At 38.8% G+C, this 15209-nt stretch overlaps 2 protein-coding genes across 5 annotated transcripts in view; both read left to right on the forward strand.

Annotated features, from left to right (window-relative positions):
- srgap3 (SLIT-ROBO Rho GTPase activating protein 3) overlaps positions 1-6166 on the forward strand; it is a 57607-nt gene extending 51441 nt beyond the window's left edge. For both annotated transcript variants that reach the window (XM_046383824.1, XM_046383825.1), the window contains exons 19-22: positions 723-903; positions 995-1144; positions 1239-1554; positions 2610-6166. In XM_046383824.1, coding sequence (XP_046239780.1) covers positions 723-903; positions 995-1144; positions 1239-1554; positions 2610-3056 — 1094 coding nt within the window. In that variant the 3' untranslated portion in view covers positions 3057-6166. The remainder of the gene's footprint in view (positions 1-722; positions 904-994; positions 1145-1238; positions 1555-2609) is intronic.
- A 6935-nt stretch (positions 6167-13101) lies between these two features.
- The window catches only part of rad18 (RAD18 E3 ubiquitin protein ligase), a 38060-nt gene continuing 35952 nt past the window's right edge, over positions 13102-15209 (forward strand). For 2 of the 3 annotated variants that reach the window (XM_046383826.1, XM_046383827.1), the window contains exons 1-3: positions 13104-13278; positions 14265-14343; positions 15002-15063. In XM_046383826.1, the coding sequence (XP_046239782.1) occupies positions 13228-13278; positions 14265-14343; positions 15002-15063 (192 nt within the window). In that variant the 5' untranslated portion in view covers positions 13104-13227. Of the gene's footprint in view, positions 13279-14264; positions 14344-15001; positions 15064-15209 lie in introns of all 3 variants that reach the window. The other variant, XM_046383828.1, reaches the window with a different exon arrangement.

The following is a 15209-nucleotide window of genomic DNA, read 5'->3' on the forward strand; positions in this document are numbered from 1 at the left end:
GTAGTAAGTAAGTAAGGATTAACACTGTAAACTGAGACATGCTGAGTCAACCTTTGTGGAGATAAGATTGTGTACTGGATTGTTGCAGTAATGTAAATGCAGCAAAGATTGAATTGGAAGCACATGGTCAAGGATTGTTTACTGTTTTGTTGGGTTACTTTTGTTGGGGTTTTTTAACGCACTCTCTGTTCTTAATAAAAGCCACGGTTGTAAAATATGTTGTTCTTCCTGTCAAGGAAAGAAACAGACTTAGAATATCGTGTCTGTATGGATTGTCTGTCCACTTGAACTCAAAGATGAACTGATTAGATTTTGGTCAGGTAAAGGTCACTATCACCTCACGTCTCTTCCATCCTGGTGAAGAAAGTATCTCAGAAACACCTGGAGGGAATTTCACTACATCTGGAACGGAAATATCCTTTTGGACTCCAGAATGAACTGATTAGAATTTAGCATTCAAACGTCAAAGGTCAAGGTCGCTGTAACCTCACAAAGAACTGATTAGGCTTATTGTGATTAAAAAAAAATCCCAGGATCATCCCAAGTGATGAAGTGATAACATTTTATATCCAAAAGATCAAAGGTCGTCTTTGAAGTTGTGGTGATTGCACAGATTGTCTTCATACATGTCAGTATGGTGATTACTTCCATTTTGCCGAGAACTACACTGCAGACATGTCACCCGTACCTTGACACATTTCTTTGTCTATTTATGTTGTCAGAGGTTGAACAGATCGAGGCCATCGCTAAGTTTGACTACGTGGGACGCACTCCCAGGGAGCTGTCCTTCAAGAAGGGAGCCTCTCTGCTTCTATATCACCGAGCATCAGAGGACTGGTGGGAGGGCCGCCACAACGGTGTGGACGGCCTCATCCCACATCAGTACATTGTAGTACAAGACCTGTGAGTAGCAGCTTGTATTCCAAATGGTCACTGGTGAAGATTACAATTGTGTTGAATAAATTTGTACTCAGCAGTGCTTCTGCTTTTTCAGGGATGATGCTTTCTCAGATAACCTCAGCCAGAAAGCAGACAGTGAAGCGAGCAGTGGACCACTGCTGGATGATAAAGGTTCATCCAAAAATGATGTCCCGTCACCATGTGAACAATCACCCGATTACAACTTTGGAGGAGTCATGGGGAGGTGGATATAGTTAAAAATAACAGTTGTTTTCAAATGTTCTGTGGTGTACTATAGAGGTGTTTTCCTGTTGGTCTGATCGTATCCCTCCCCACAGGGTAAGGTTACGGTCCGATGGAGCAGCAATCCCCCGTCGTCGGAGTGGCACAGATACACACAGCCCAACCAGAGTGGCTGATACTCCACCACGGGCTGCAGCCTGTCCCAGTAGTCCCCACAAGGTGTCCATTAGCAAAGGTCGAATGGAGAGTCCAGAAAAGAGGCGCCTTGGCACCTTTGGCAGTGCAGGAAGCATCAACTACCCAGACAGGAAGGCCTATCCTGAGGGTCACCCTCTGAGACCAGTGCCAGGGGCCACTCGTCACAGCAGCCTCGGGGACCACAAGTCACTTGAGACTGAAGCTCTGGCTGAGGTAAGGGTGGGAAACTTCAGGTAGAGGCAAAATTGACAGGACAGAAGTTTTCTCTTTTAGCATAATTTATTTATGTGTGTCTGTGCAGTTGCTCTTTTGTCTCAGCACCACACTTGATATGAAGTGTTAATAAGTGGTAGTAATTACAGCATGCAGTTGGATTAGTAAGGTTTGATATGGAACCAGGGACCCTGATGTAGCTGTCAATCTGTGAGCAGGAGCTGGGACCTGGAATGAATGCCAGTACCAGACTGCAGCTGAGAGCTAGACACACCTCAGACACAGAAGTCTGGACCTGAATAACAAACTAAAGAGAGCTGAAGTTTTGGCACCTGATTCTGCTCATCAGATAATTACTGCAACATTTAAGATCCAAACACAGTCAAAATGTGAAAAGTCCAGACAAGATTTTAACGTAACTAGAACTGACAGTCATTGACATGTTTTAAGATGGACAGCATGTCTCCACTTCCTCCCACTGTACCAAAATGAAGCCAGAATATTGTGGATATGAGTGCTGCCATCTTGAGCTCATGTCATCATTCGTGACTGCACAGTAATGATCATGTGGCGGAACTGCAGGATCAAGTTCCCGCTCGTACACCCGTGTTTTTTATAACATCCAATAAATAATTAAATCAAATTTATCAGAAAAATGAACACTTGAACAGACATCAGTATGATAAGAACTACCTAAACTAACAGAAAGCATCTTTGGGAAAAATTTGATTGACTGGTTTTAGTTTGGTCGGTGTCGCCTCTGCTAACATGGATGAGGCGTTTATCGTTCATCTTTATATACAGTGGTTCTAATTGGTCATTTCCAAATGTTATTGTGACTCAACTGACTGAGTTGCCCAACAGGATGAAATAGGATCACATAAGGCCATACTATAGCCATATATTGTCTAAATGTTACACTTTATAGTATTTATTTAGAAATGGTCAACAATAATCTTAAGTATACATACATTGCATTGCAGTGAAGAAGCAAAAACTTACACACCTCACATATGGCCTTTATTCCTGGTTGCTGTGTTCCCCCCCTTTGCCAGGACATAGAGAAGACTATGACTACAGCACTCCATGAGCTGCGTGAGCTGGAGCGTCAGAACACCGTTAAACAGGCCCCCGACGTGGTCTTGGACACCCTGGAGCCCATGAAAAACCCAGTTAGCTCCGAGCCCGGCAGTCCACTGCATACCATTATGATCCGTGACCCGGATGCAGCCATGCGTCGGAGCAGCAGCTCCACCTCTGAGATGATGACCACCTTCAAACCGGCTCTCTCCGCCCGCCTGGCCGGAGCTCAGCTACGTCCACCACCCATGAGGCCGGTACGCCCGCCTTCCGCTCAGCACCGCTCGAGCAGCTCCAGCTCTTCAGGGGTCGGCAGCCCTGCTGTAACTCCGACTGAGAAGTTGTTTCCAAGTAACAATACAGCTGCAGGTTCTAATATGAATACGTCGAGTGATAACGGGGATAAGTCTGGTACCATGTAGCAAAGGTGGAATCCGTTAAGTGGGGAGGTTGTAGAAAAAAAACGCTTAAGAAAATGAGTGCTGATGTGTGAAAATAGATATGGATGTTTTTCTGTCTGTTTTCTGCCTGATTTAATTCATATAGTCAGGTAGCTCCTGAAGAGAGCCTACAGTATGTGACCAGGGTGATGGAGGGTGGAAAAAGCTATTGAGGTGTGATGGTGTAAAGCTTAACTCCTATTGAGACTTGATTTAACTACAGAAAATGTGTATAAGAATATATCGATTTTACCTCAGTTTCAACAAAAAAAAAAAAAAATCTGTGGCCATGTTCACATTTCTCAGATACGATGAATGCAAGTGAAGAAATACTTGTGTGAAATTTAGTATTAGTTTCCACCCAGCACACGCTGTTCAGTCACCTCTGCTGATGTGTATGAAACACCCCATGTGAACGGGTGTAAACATTCAGGCTGAATATATCATGTCTGTTTGCCATTTAGGTCACAGGTATTGTGGCTGTACATAAAATCTTACTTGACGTCATCATGCTTTCTGTTTGTACTATAATACCGTGGATGTTCAGCAAAGTAACAGCTTAGTGACATTATATACGTCTGCATGCAGGGTTTGGAGAAAACAAGGAAATCATTAACGACGACGTTCTCATTGCAAGATCAGGTCATTGCAAGGGTAAAAAAAAAAATAGTTTGAAACCTTATTTTCAAAGTGATAAAGTAATACATTGGGATCTTAAAGTGTTATATTTTAAACCTGCCATGTGTGTGGCTATTGGTATCCTAGAAATTGTACCTGCAGATAAAAGCATCCCAGCATGAAAATAATTTCTGAAGTCTTAGATATTAATAATCAGTTTTACAATGAAAGTCATTCTCCACCATCATGTACGGTTGGACAGTGGGCACACTTAGCTGTTTCCATGTTTGTTTGTTTTTTTTTCTATGTCCTGTATATGAAATGCAGAAAACTAATGCATTGACTAATGTAGGAATCCTGTGGTAAACTTGTATATAATAACATAACTAGTAATTTTTTATGTGTTAATCTTGTACAGGCTAATTCAAAAAAGGCAAAAGGTTGGCTGTGAATGGCACTTGTTAAGATATTTTATCATCTTCAGTAAACTTCAAATGTATTCTCTGGCTGTGTGAAATAGAGTTCAAATCATTTACCTTGTACTATGTGCGTAGAATGTATTTGGTAATAGTACTGTAGAAAACTGGTTGCTGTTGAACCGACCAAGGCTGAATAAATTTCTCTTTCACTATGTTTTTGACACACATGCAGTTCGCGGAACTTGAACTGTTGTCTCTTCAATTCTGATTTGGGTGAATTTTATTATTGCACAAGATAAATTTAAAGAGTGCAGTTCCTGCTTTAAATTTAAAATGTGATGCTCGCCCAGAGGAACCTGAGAAGAAGATGTGTCATGCTGATGTCCCAGCTGTTTCCTTCCTTCCTCTCTGTTTCTTATCCCCACTGATAGTTTTGCTCTGACTGAAAACTGTTCCCTTTTGGTTTTGTTTGTTTGTTTGTTTGTTTAGTTTGAAGAAAACTGAATAGAGAACATTTCAGTGTACTTATCTACTGTACCTCTCTGTAAGTCTGACAGCTCTAGCCCAGAGACCTTGTTATCCGCATCCCAAAGAGCCTGCTCTGTTCTGCATGTTTAGCGCTGTAATGTCTGACTAATATTCTGGGGTGGTTAAACAAAGGCTGTATGTGGTGCCTTGCCTTGGTAAAACGCACATTTTGGGTTTTTTTTTGTCCTTAAGAACAGGGCCTTAGCATTTATGGGGATTGGGAATGATGAATTAAGCTGCTTGTTGCAGCTGCTAAAGTAGAACTGAAGACTATTTTAGGCTTGACTGAGCATAAGAAACCTAAATATCAGCATGTAAACCAGGCCCTGATTCCACTGTCAGCTCTGCTATCAGTCTGCACATCCTGCAGTGTTACTGAGACACACCGCAAACTGAAAGTAATTGCTTAATTGTTATAGACAGATGTATAAATGTTCAGGGTGGGAGAAGAGGGAGCTCTTACAGCCAGAGAAAGGTAATACAGCATTTTACATCATACAGTGCGCTCAAATCCTCCACTGGCTCCCGCTGGTGTTGCCTCCTGATACCTTCAGCTCACGTGGGCATTATGATTATGATCTGGAGCTGATATTGCAATCTCTAAGCTCATCCATATTGTTTTGTTTGTCTGTCCTGGTTACAGTTTTGCACCTGTTGAAATCTATGAAGATAATGTTTAAAAAAAAAAGCATATGTTTATTGAAATACAAAGAGAGCACACGCATTTCAGAAGGTGAAATTATCATTATATTTAACTAGACTGTTTTTTTTTTTTAATTTATAGACACTTGTGTAAGTGAAGCAGAAGATTTGAGTGCCTTTTGTGCACAGCATCAATTTTTATTGGACTTTTGTATTTACTTTTTTAACGGTATTAGTTGTCATGTTTATTATAAACTGTTGTTGCTTTTTTATCTTTACTTTCTATTGCTACTCAGCTGTCAAACAACCATAAGGACTGAAGATATTCCTCTCAAAGAATCATCGTGAAATGCTTGTCTGTGTTTGGGTGATCGCTGAAGAATAAAACTGCTGTATATGTGATCTACTGGTGAAGTTCAGTAGAATCATCTCAGAATATTCCTTTCATCTCTTTGTTTTTATCCGTGTGAACTGCCTGTGCTGTCGTTGAGCCGTAACTCACTTAGCTCATTTCCCTTTCAAAGCAAAATCATTGCGGTGTTGTTGGAAACAGCGGGTCTGACATGGACCTTGCAGAGGTTGCAAGCCCCCTGGTGCTCTCTCTTTATCCTTACGCGTGATGTTTTGCAGACGGACACGAGATGTCATTAAGGTAATAATTCTAAGAAGACATCGCAGTAAGAGAGCAGAGTGAGCGCCTGCTCGTGTTGTGGGGACCAGGGTGTGAGTTGTTATCACACTGTTTACTCTTTAATTGTCTGTCTAGTGAGGCTGTTTGTTGATGAGTGTCTGGTTGGTTGAAACCCTGTGATGTACTGTATGCCATACCACTGACTGGTTGTTGAAAAACCCCTGCGTCCAAATAAAAACATTATCCTTCTGTGATCTGGATCTGAGTGACTTTTTCTGATCTGAGACGCTGATGGCTGATCTGCAGTCAGGTCGCGGATATTTAAAAGATAAGAGAAAAACAGAACTGCAGAAATCTCTCATATGAAATCATTTTTACTTGAAAAACAATTATGGAAACCAGGCATAACCAAATACAAAATGAACTTTTTATATAAAATCACAAAAATAGTGAAATGGTGAACATGCAGTTCATTCTGCAGCCACATGATGGAGAAACTGCAGCAGAGAAAGTGTTTGATGAGCATGAGGTTTACATGTAGTGCATAGCATGCAGTCAGCACTGCGCTGATTACTCTTTCACAATTAGGAATGAGTGTTGTGGTGACGGCTACACAGGGAACAGAGTTTTGCATAATTTAGACGATTACATCTCTCTTTGAAATTGGCTTTCTAGTCCATTGGTCAGAGAGAGCGTTACACCATCTACACCTGCTGCATAAACGAATTTCAATTTGTTCCGCCTGAGAAACCCTTTTTCAACAAGAACATGTCAAACAAGCAACCGTGTGCACATTTTTCATTAGCCCAGAGGGTTTACCACAGATTGACAAGTAAAGAGCTTTAAAATAGCTGAAAATGTGCTCTTAAAGGGTTCTGTGTTTAGGCTAGTAGAGACAGACACAGTGAGGTAATGTGGTGTAAAATAATTCAGGGACAACTGCAGGAGCAATTTTCTCTTCTCAGATGGGATTTTAAGTTGCAGTCTTTCACCTACAAAGAGGAACCAAAAGGAAGGATTATGCAGAGCATTTTACATATTGTATAGAAATGAAGCAATGGTTATTAGGGTGACATGAAAAAAGATGCATGTCAAATCACACTAATTACAATAACACAGACATTTTTGTGTCTGTCTAGTGTATTACTGTAACATCATGATTTCATCCACTTGTTTGGTTATTGTGCTGCATGATACACAGTTTTACAAGTGATTTTATTCCTTTTTATGTGAAAAAACGCCACGTCACACATCCCTGCTGACATTAGCATGGCAAAACACAGGAAATGCAGGTGTGTGTTTGCGTTGAACCATGAAAAGGGCATAGGATTAATGCAATGATTAACTAGAAAATGATCTTATGTCACTTAAAGAGACAAGAAGAAAACAGTGAACTTCTGCTGTCATGGACTTTATGCCTCCCCTGAATGAGGTGTGCTTCATCACTGAAGAACTGGTTTGAAAAATAGGTTGTGTAAGCCCTCTCAAGTGGCCTAATTTGGCTTATCTTCCATCATAATTAATAGGCAAATGAGAGCAAACACTTCACTAACACATAATCTCTTTGTAAGAGTCACAGCAGAACAAAATTATCATAACTTCTTGTTTCAACCTTCACCCTCTTTGCCTTCAGCCTAACTGCATCAAAATAATTAATGTCGAAGCGGTTACATCCTTCAGTTAAAACCCCTTGAGGACGAGTGATGTACCGTAGATCATTCATTTTCATAATCACAATAAAACACTGTAAACAAATGGAAGTCATGTATCATTTATTTAAAGTGTTTCCATATAATGTGCACTAATTTGTTACAAAAGAATTAGAGGCAGTACACTTATCATAAATGAAAATGTAATTGTAAATGTACCTATAATGGACTGTTACACCGACACTGTTTTTAAACCTGAGGCATCTGTTCACTTAAGGCCATTTTATTTAAGAGATTTCACATTAAACGCAAAATTTCTTTTGTAATCAGCAAGAATATTTTCCTATATTTGTACTGAGAAACAGTCTTTCTTGTTATTTTTTATGCTTGATAATGGAAGCCAGATACTCATATTACTATCCTGAGAAATAATGTTTTCCATATCTGTTGTTTACATGTCCTGAAGATGGCATTTGTCACACCGTCATCTTGACTTTATCACCACATGGTTTCATTCAGCACGGTCTGCAATTCTGTGAATTACACTCAAGGTTTATTCCAGCATTTAGACAATCACTTAACACTAACCCAGTTTACAGTTAACACTGTACATTGGAAACTGGGTTTTCGAGTGCCATGCTCAAGGATGTTTTGGTGTGATACATAGATGATGGATTGATCAATCAGGGACTTTACAGTTGAGAGAGAGTCTAGATCAGGTTATGATATAGCTGACAGGAAAGACACAAGAGAACTTTCTGTGAAAAGATGAGAAGATGAAGCTTTTTCATCTTTCACATTTTGCCTGTCTCAGTGTGTCAGGCGGACATCGGAATGTTGCAGAGATCCCTCACATACTTAATACTTTATGCTGTTGGCCAATCAATTTTACTTTGATGCATTTTCATACTAATTTATGATCTCGCTCAGAAACTGGAACATCTTATGATTTTCCGTACATGTGACTTGTTTCACTGTCACATGTGCAAAACTTGAATGATCTTCAGACTTGCAAGGTTAAAGCAGATGGCAGCAACTCTGAATTCAGTGACATTTCCAACTATGTATCTATCTATGCTGTATCTTTGATGCCCAGGGATGCAGCAGGGAAGTGCACATAGAGCATGCATAATAAATGAAGCCCAAAGACACAGAACAAGTCGGCCTGGTTGTTTTCATTGTTCATGCGCACAATCTTGAACATCTATGAACACACGACATGCACAGACAAAACCAATTCACACGACTGCTGACAATACGCCCTGGCAGCAAACACATGCATCTAGATTGTACCTTAAAGCTCTGAGCTCTTATTGTTGCTTGTTTATATTTATGACGTTTTTGCAGCGGCATGCCAAATGTAGCTTTGCAGTCATGACAGAACTTTGAAGTGAGGTTTTTGAAGAAGAAAGATGCAGAGGCAGAGCTGACCCTGCATTACAAATCACCCTTTGACTCTTTGATAGCTTAAGTGTTTATTTGATGCAAAGGAAAGCAAATGACACACATAATGTCATCAGTTACAGTATAAGCTCTTTGTCGGTCTCAGTGAGGGCGTCCGATTTTATTTGTTCTTAAAACACTAATAGTGAAATGTTTTATTGATTAAGTTGACTCTCTAGGATTATGGAAATGTTCCTTGAAAGCAGGCCAGTAAAATGATCTGAGCACACAGTCAGGAGTTTAATTACCAGGTGGTGCAGGTAAATGTTAGACAGTTTGTCTTTTTAGCTAGTGTCTGTGTTGTAGACTTCATGGCTTTTGTAAAATGCATGAATATTATTATAATGTATAGCTTTTGAAATTCAGATTCAGTGTCCTTGTGACTGACAAGGACAACAACAGCTGTCTGCCTCACAGTAATTTCTCTCTCTCTCTCTCTCTCTCTCTGAAATTTTCTGTCTCTTCCAAGCAGAAATTCCAAAAACCAATCACAAAATAAATTAAAAAAAATTGATGTGAACATTAACAACAAATTAAAGCAATTAATTCTAACAAAATTTCAATGAAGTACACCTGTACCTACAAAGGACATGGCCACAGATAAGGACATCTTCCACCTCTGGGCCTCTGGGTGGAATATTCATGCAATCCGGTTAATCTTATATAAATGTGGACTTCTTCTTCAATTATGGTCACTGCTACGGGGGAGTCATTCAAGTTCAATTCAACAGCACATAGAACTTCACATGACATGTGAAATTACACAACAGGCTTTAGAATAAAACAGTTTGTCCAAACTCAGGGCATAAAACAACCCCATTACGACCTGAAACATACTGTACTGAACATTAAAGACATTAAAACTAAAATGTATTTAAATCTTTAGATTTATGTGACTCTAAAGCACAATATTTAAGTATTTTGAAACAGAACATAAATTACATGTGAAAAAATGAGTCAAGAATTAGATGCCAAAACAGAGCTCTGTCATCAGCGTCTTCAAGGACAAGGCCATCTGGCCTGTTTAAGTCTGCTGTTCAACACTGCACACAGCTCAGCCTTCATATGTTTGCTCTCATTGCCCACAGCTCCAGCTTCTTGTTAAGATCCCAGACAGGTACAGCCCTGTGTGCTGCGTAACATGATGCCTGATGACTCACTTGCTAAGGGCCTCATTAGGTAGAGACATACAGGTTTAGAATGGATAACAGTATAATAATGATACGGCAGAGCAAAACACAGTCCTTTGACACCATGTAGTGTCTCATTGAGGAGATGTTTCAGACAAAGCCCCATCAAGGCTCTCACAGTTAATGCAGACTGGGGACTGAATAGAAAGCTTTACACTCTCATATCCCAGGATTTATGTTCACATGCAGCTATTTTGCATTAACAAAACACTTTAGGGGATAAGTTTCACATGAAGGCTGGTATTTGTTTGGGCATTAAAAAGTTAATGAATATGTTACGTGATCTATGGTGCATTTGTTGAAACTTAGGCACACATTTAAGTGAAAAAGTCAGATTTTCTCACTGTCTGTAGAAGCGCACCCTCCTCATTTGAATCGTATTTCAATAAAAGCAACAGACCACTGCAGAGAGCGGCGTAAAGTTATGAACCTGAAACCTCAGTTACGGTTTAATGTATTTATCATGTGTGATGTTGTTTCAATCCACATCAAAAGCTACACATGCTACACTTCACCAGAGAAAAGCTGAACAACATTTCCCTGCAGATGTCTCCCTAGTGGGACACATTACCCTGCAGATGCATCTGATCTGGTTCATGGTTCAGCATAATGACTATAAGTAAGGCCTGTTGCATAGTTTTTCAACCCAATGTCAAACACACAGCTTGAACTTCACTCATATATTGATCCCATAAGTACGACTTGACAAGTTTTTCACTAAACCTTAAATGCCTAAGATAGATGTCCGCTTTGGAAATAATGGTTGAATGTCATCCATGACTCAGCATCTGTTTGATATTATCACAGTGATCAAAAGATTACAGGTTTACTCTCACAAAAATTTCAGACAACATTTAACGTACTATAAATAATCCTTGAACACACAGAGTCAGTGATCCAACTCTGCACCAAAAGAACATTTAAAACTCCCAGACTGATATAAACCCTGCATTAAGTACCTGGTAATGGGTTTAATATGTAACATAATTCCTGAAAACATGCAAAGCAGAGTCTTCCAGGCATTCGGTACATCATGTCATCTTCCCACCCAATCACTGTTTGGCTGAGCATGCAGAGATTGAGCATTCCCAGTTTCCAAACCCATCATAATGTCTAAATCATTTGACACAAAGTCCATTTCACATGATTCATTTGTGTATGTGTGTGTTAAATTAGGGAAAGGTATAATCTTTAGCTGGATCAATTCAAGTAATCAGGCCTCACACAACAAAATTTGAAAAAGAGAAGCCTGATTGGCCTTGACATTTACAATTTCATCGACTCCTGAGACATTTCGACTTCCTTGCATTCAAACAGGTGTCACAAAGGTCACAGAAAATATAATGAAAGGGGAGAAAATAATTTAATAATTTTCCTCAAAGAGATGATAACAGACAGCAGCCTATTGCAAAGGCGTGTCATTTTCTGTGACACTTCCTGTGACAAATGCCAGACAACTGCACAAATTAAAGTGGTCTCATTCTCCTCTACAGGGGAAACCTTGCTACCAGATTGTTTTGGTAATGCCATGGAGACTACAAGGAAAGAGTCATTAATGCTTCGGTGGCACTGTGAAATTATCTAATTGGCCAAATGCTCTGGGTGTTGCAGTCTCTGAACCACCAGGAAAAATCTAATTACAGCGCATAAATGCCTCTGGCCATTCATGTGGCTGAATAATCACATTGAAACTCACATGTCACATAGCCCAGCATAAATACATTTGCATGATAATGTCTTGTTGCCTGGCTTCAGAGACTACTTTGACATTCATTTTGATAATATTTGTGCGTGTAGAGAAAAATCAGCTTCTTCATAAATTGAAAAATCTCAGAGGAATACATACATTTGACATAGAGTATACTGTATATATACAGTAAATCCAAAGTTGAATAATTAATTCAATGCTCTTGCAAGCAAGAAGTATTTAAGAAAATAATGTAAAATACACTTCATTTAATCAATCATTTATTGGAATTGTTAGGATTAAAAAATATACAGTAACGCTAACACAAGGATTAATGAGTGAGGGTTATTGTACAGGTAACTGTAGGCCTCTGTTAAGAGCTTACTGGTGTGAAAGATTCTTAAGGGAAATTACTGTATATACATGCTGTTAGGCCCTTCAAAACAAAGGCCTGTTAAGCATTTTCATGTTCAAGATGTTACAATTACTCCATGATGCCTTAAATATGGAGAATGTGGGGAGTTTAAGACTTTCTCATTAGTTTCTATAATGACCTGAAAACAACTGTCAAAGACACACACAAAGGTACAGTGGTATTTTCCCACTGGTAAGTTTGGAAGTTGTTATACCATATTTCATGTGCACCACAACAAGTCAGTTTTATGGAATAGCCATTTTCCACTCTCAGATTCCCTGGTTGGAAATTTCGAGGGTCTGACTTGGTTAATTTAAGGAATACAAACATCTGCTTAAGTCTTATCTTATGCCAGCTATTTCATTCAACCTATAGTTCCCATCAGTTGGGCCATAAATGCAATCTTTGCAAAGTATTCATGGCTTAATTTTGTACTGAATCTTCTCTGTGCTGCTTCAACTGCCATGCTGCAAAATTGGCTACACTAAATTATCATTTACATTATTCACTGACTCGTATTCCCTATTAGAAACACAATTAAACAGGTAAAAGTTATGTTCAGTTTATATAATCAAACTAGTCAATGCCATCATCATCCGTGGCAAAACAATTCAAAAGTGAAGTTAACATTCAATCGTCAAACAAAAAAAGAAATTAAAAAAAAAAAAAAAGGAAATATATTTAGCAGTTGTTCTTATTTGAATACAAAAAAGTTGCTTAATAACAATTATGTATTAGCAACACGTCTGACACATTTATCAACAAGTGAGGTTTCTGGTCCAAACATTCAAATGAGCGCACACAATCTGCGTATGTGACTCAGCGGAAATCGTCAAATGACGTACGCAGCATCCCTTCGAGCGGGACTTGGCGATCACTGAAACAGAAAGTTTTGTGATTTTCTCAAATAACTGCGCTTTGTTCACGAAGCATGGATCGTCATATTGAAACGGATTTACCACCTGCCCTAGCATGTCTAAATGTAAGTTGTGTAATTTTAAATGTACCTTTTGTGCGAACATGATGGCTATTAACGTTTTAGCCAAATGAAACCAAACAGCTAACTTAACCTGAATTCCTACGGATGTTAACGGGTTGCATTACAAATCTTAAAAACAAAAAAATATTTACAAATGTAATGCATCCACTTCTTTTACTGGCGGATGTGCTAACCTAACAAGTGCTAATGTGACATTACTTAACCTTGTAACGTTAACTGCGATGCAACAAACACATCTGTGCTTCAACTGTGCTAATCAAATAATTAGCTAGGTTAAATAAGGGTACCTTTAAGGTTAATATTCAATATTATATTGGATTGTCTTTTGATAGCAAGGTTAATATCAAAAGACGTGTCAAGTTACAAGCGTTTAGCTTAACGTATGGATGCTAACTTCCCCTGTTTAACGTAGCACAAACAATTACCCCACATAAACAGTTATGTTAGCTCGGGGTCATATGGGGTAACGCTAGCTTGACAGTGAACAAACTGTGATTTGTGTGAATCACCATATATACATAATATGACCGAATGAAAAGGTAGTTTAGTTTTTGTTGATATAGTATAACCTTATAGTTTTATACGTTAGAAGTGACAGCATTCATTAAACCGGTGAGTTATGCAACTCCCGATATGCTCTGTTGGGTCTGGATGGCTGTTAGCACCGCGTTAGAACCTCATTGCAAAGGTTCCTAAACAGAAATCACCAACTCGAGCAAGCTGAGTTTTGTGATTTAAAAAAAAAAAAAAAAAAATCAAAACTCTTCTGTTTATTCTAGAACAATCGCATTTATGGTTTAGAAATACAGCTACCCCATTGCTATAAGTCTGTTACACTAAAATACCTGAGCTTCATTGTTACATTAATGATTCACTGTCTGTAGTTTGTGTTATAGCCAGGCTACTTTAGGTGTTTCATGAATGTTTTGTTTATCACTGTGTTTTTTTTGTCCCCCCCCAATCTACAGAATGTTGATGCCCTGCTTCGGTGTCCCATCTGCTTTGACTTCCTGAATATTACAATGATGACTAAATGTTCTCACAACTGTAAGTTGAGCAAGCCTTTAAGATGGCTATGGAGCTATACTGTTGAAAGAGATGTTTATTTGACTATTAAAAATATTGAGTATTTAAAGTTTCTGTTGCTTTGTACTTCCACTACACAACATTGCACAGACAGTGCATTTATTTGCTAGCTGTAGTTACTATTTACATTGCAGATTAATCAGTGTTGATGGACTATTGCCCGTGACATGTAACCAGTTAGATACTGTTGTCTGCAGGATATTGAGTGAGACCACAGAGTGAGGTGGCTGCATTAGAACACATTTTATAAATGAATTTATTTGAATGGCAGTCAGATACAAATAAGATGCTGATCATCTTAAAAATGTTAAATATTGGTCCCGATAATCAGTCAAACCCTAAAGAACAACATACTATAGTCATCATGTGTATTTGTCTTGCTCAAGTTGAAGCACATTTATTTTAGGTAGATGTATCTTTGCCTGCATCTGTTCATATCTTTGGACTTTGCATTTTTTTTCCCCTCTGACCTTTGATTGGTGTTGTATATGAGCTGAAGGTAACATTGTTTATGTAGCTTGTTCAGTTTAGATTTGCTCTGTTGAAAGAAAGGAAATAAGCTACTCATTGGGCAACTGATTAAGTATAACGTGATCTTTCTTTGCATTTTATTTTACAGTTTGTTCCTTGTGCATCAGAAAATTTCTTTCTTTTAAGTTACAGTGTCCAGTTTGCAATACAGTAAGTATGTACTTCAGTTGAATGCATATTTATGCCCTTAAGTGTATTTGAGTGATCGTCAGGGTGATAACTTCAATCAACATGACACACTTTTAATTAACTGTGTTTGTCTAATAAAGGAGGCAGCTTTCCTTCACATCTCGCTT

Source organism: Scatophagus argus, chromosome 3 (assembly GCF_020382885.2).
Source record: "Scatophagus argus isolate fScaArg1 chromosome 3, fScaArg1.pri, whole genome shotgun sequence".
NCBI lineage: Eukaryota > Metazoa > Chordata > Actinopteri > Scatophagidae > Scatophagus > Scatophagus argus.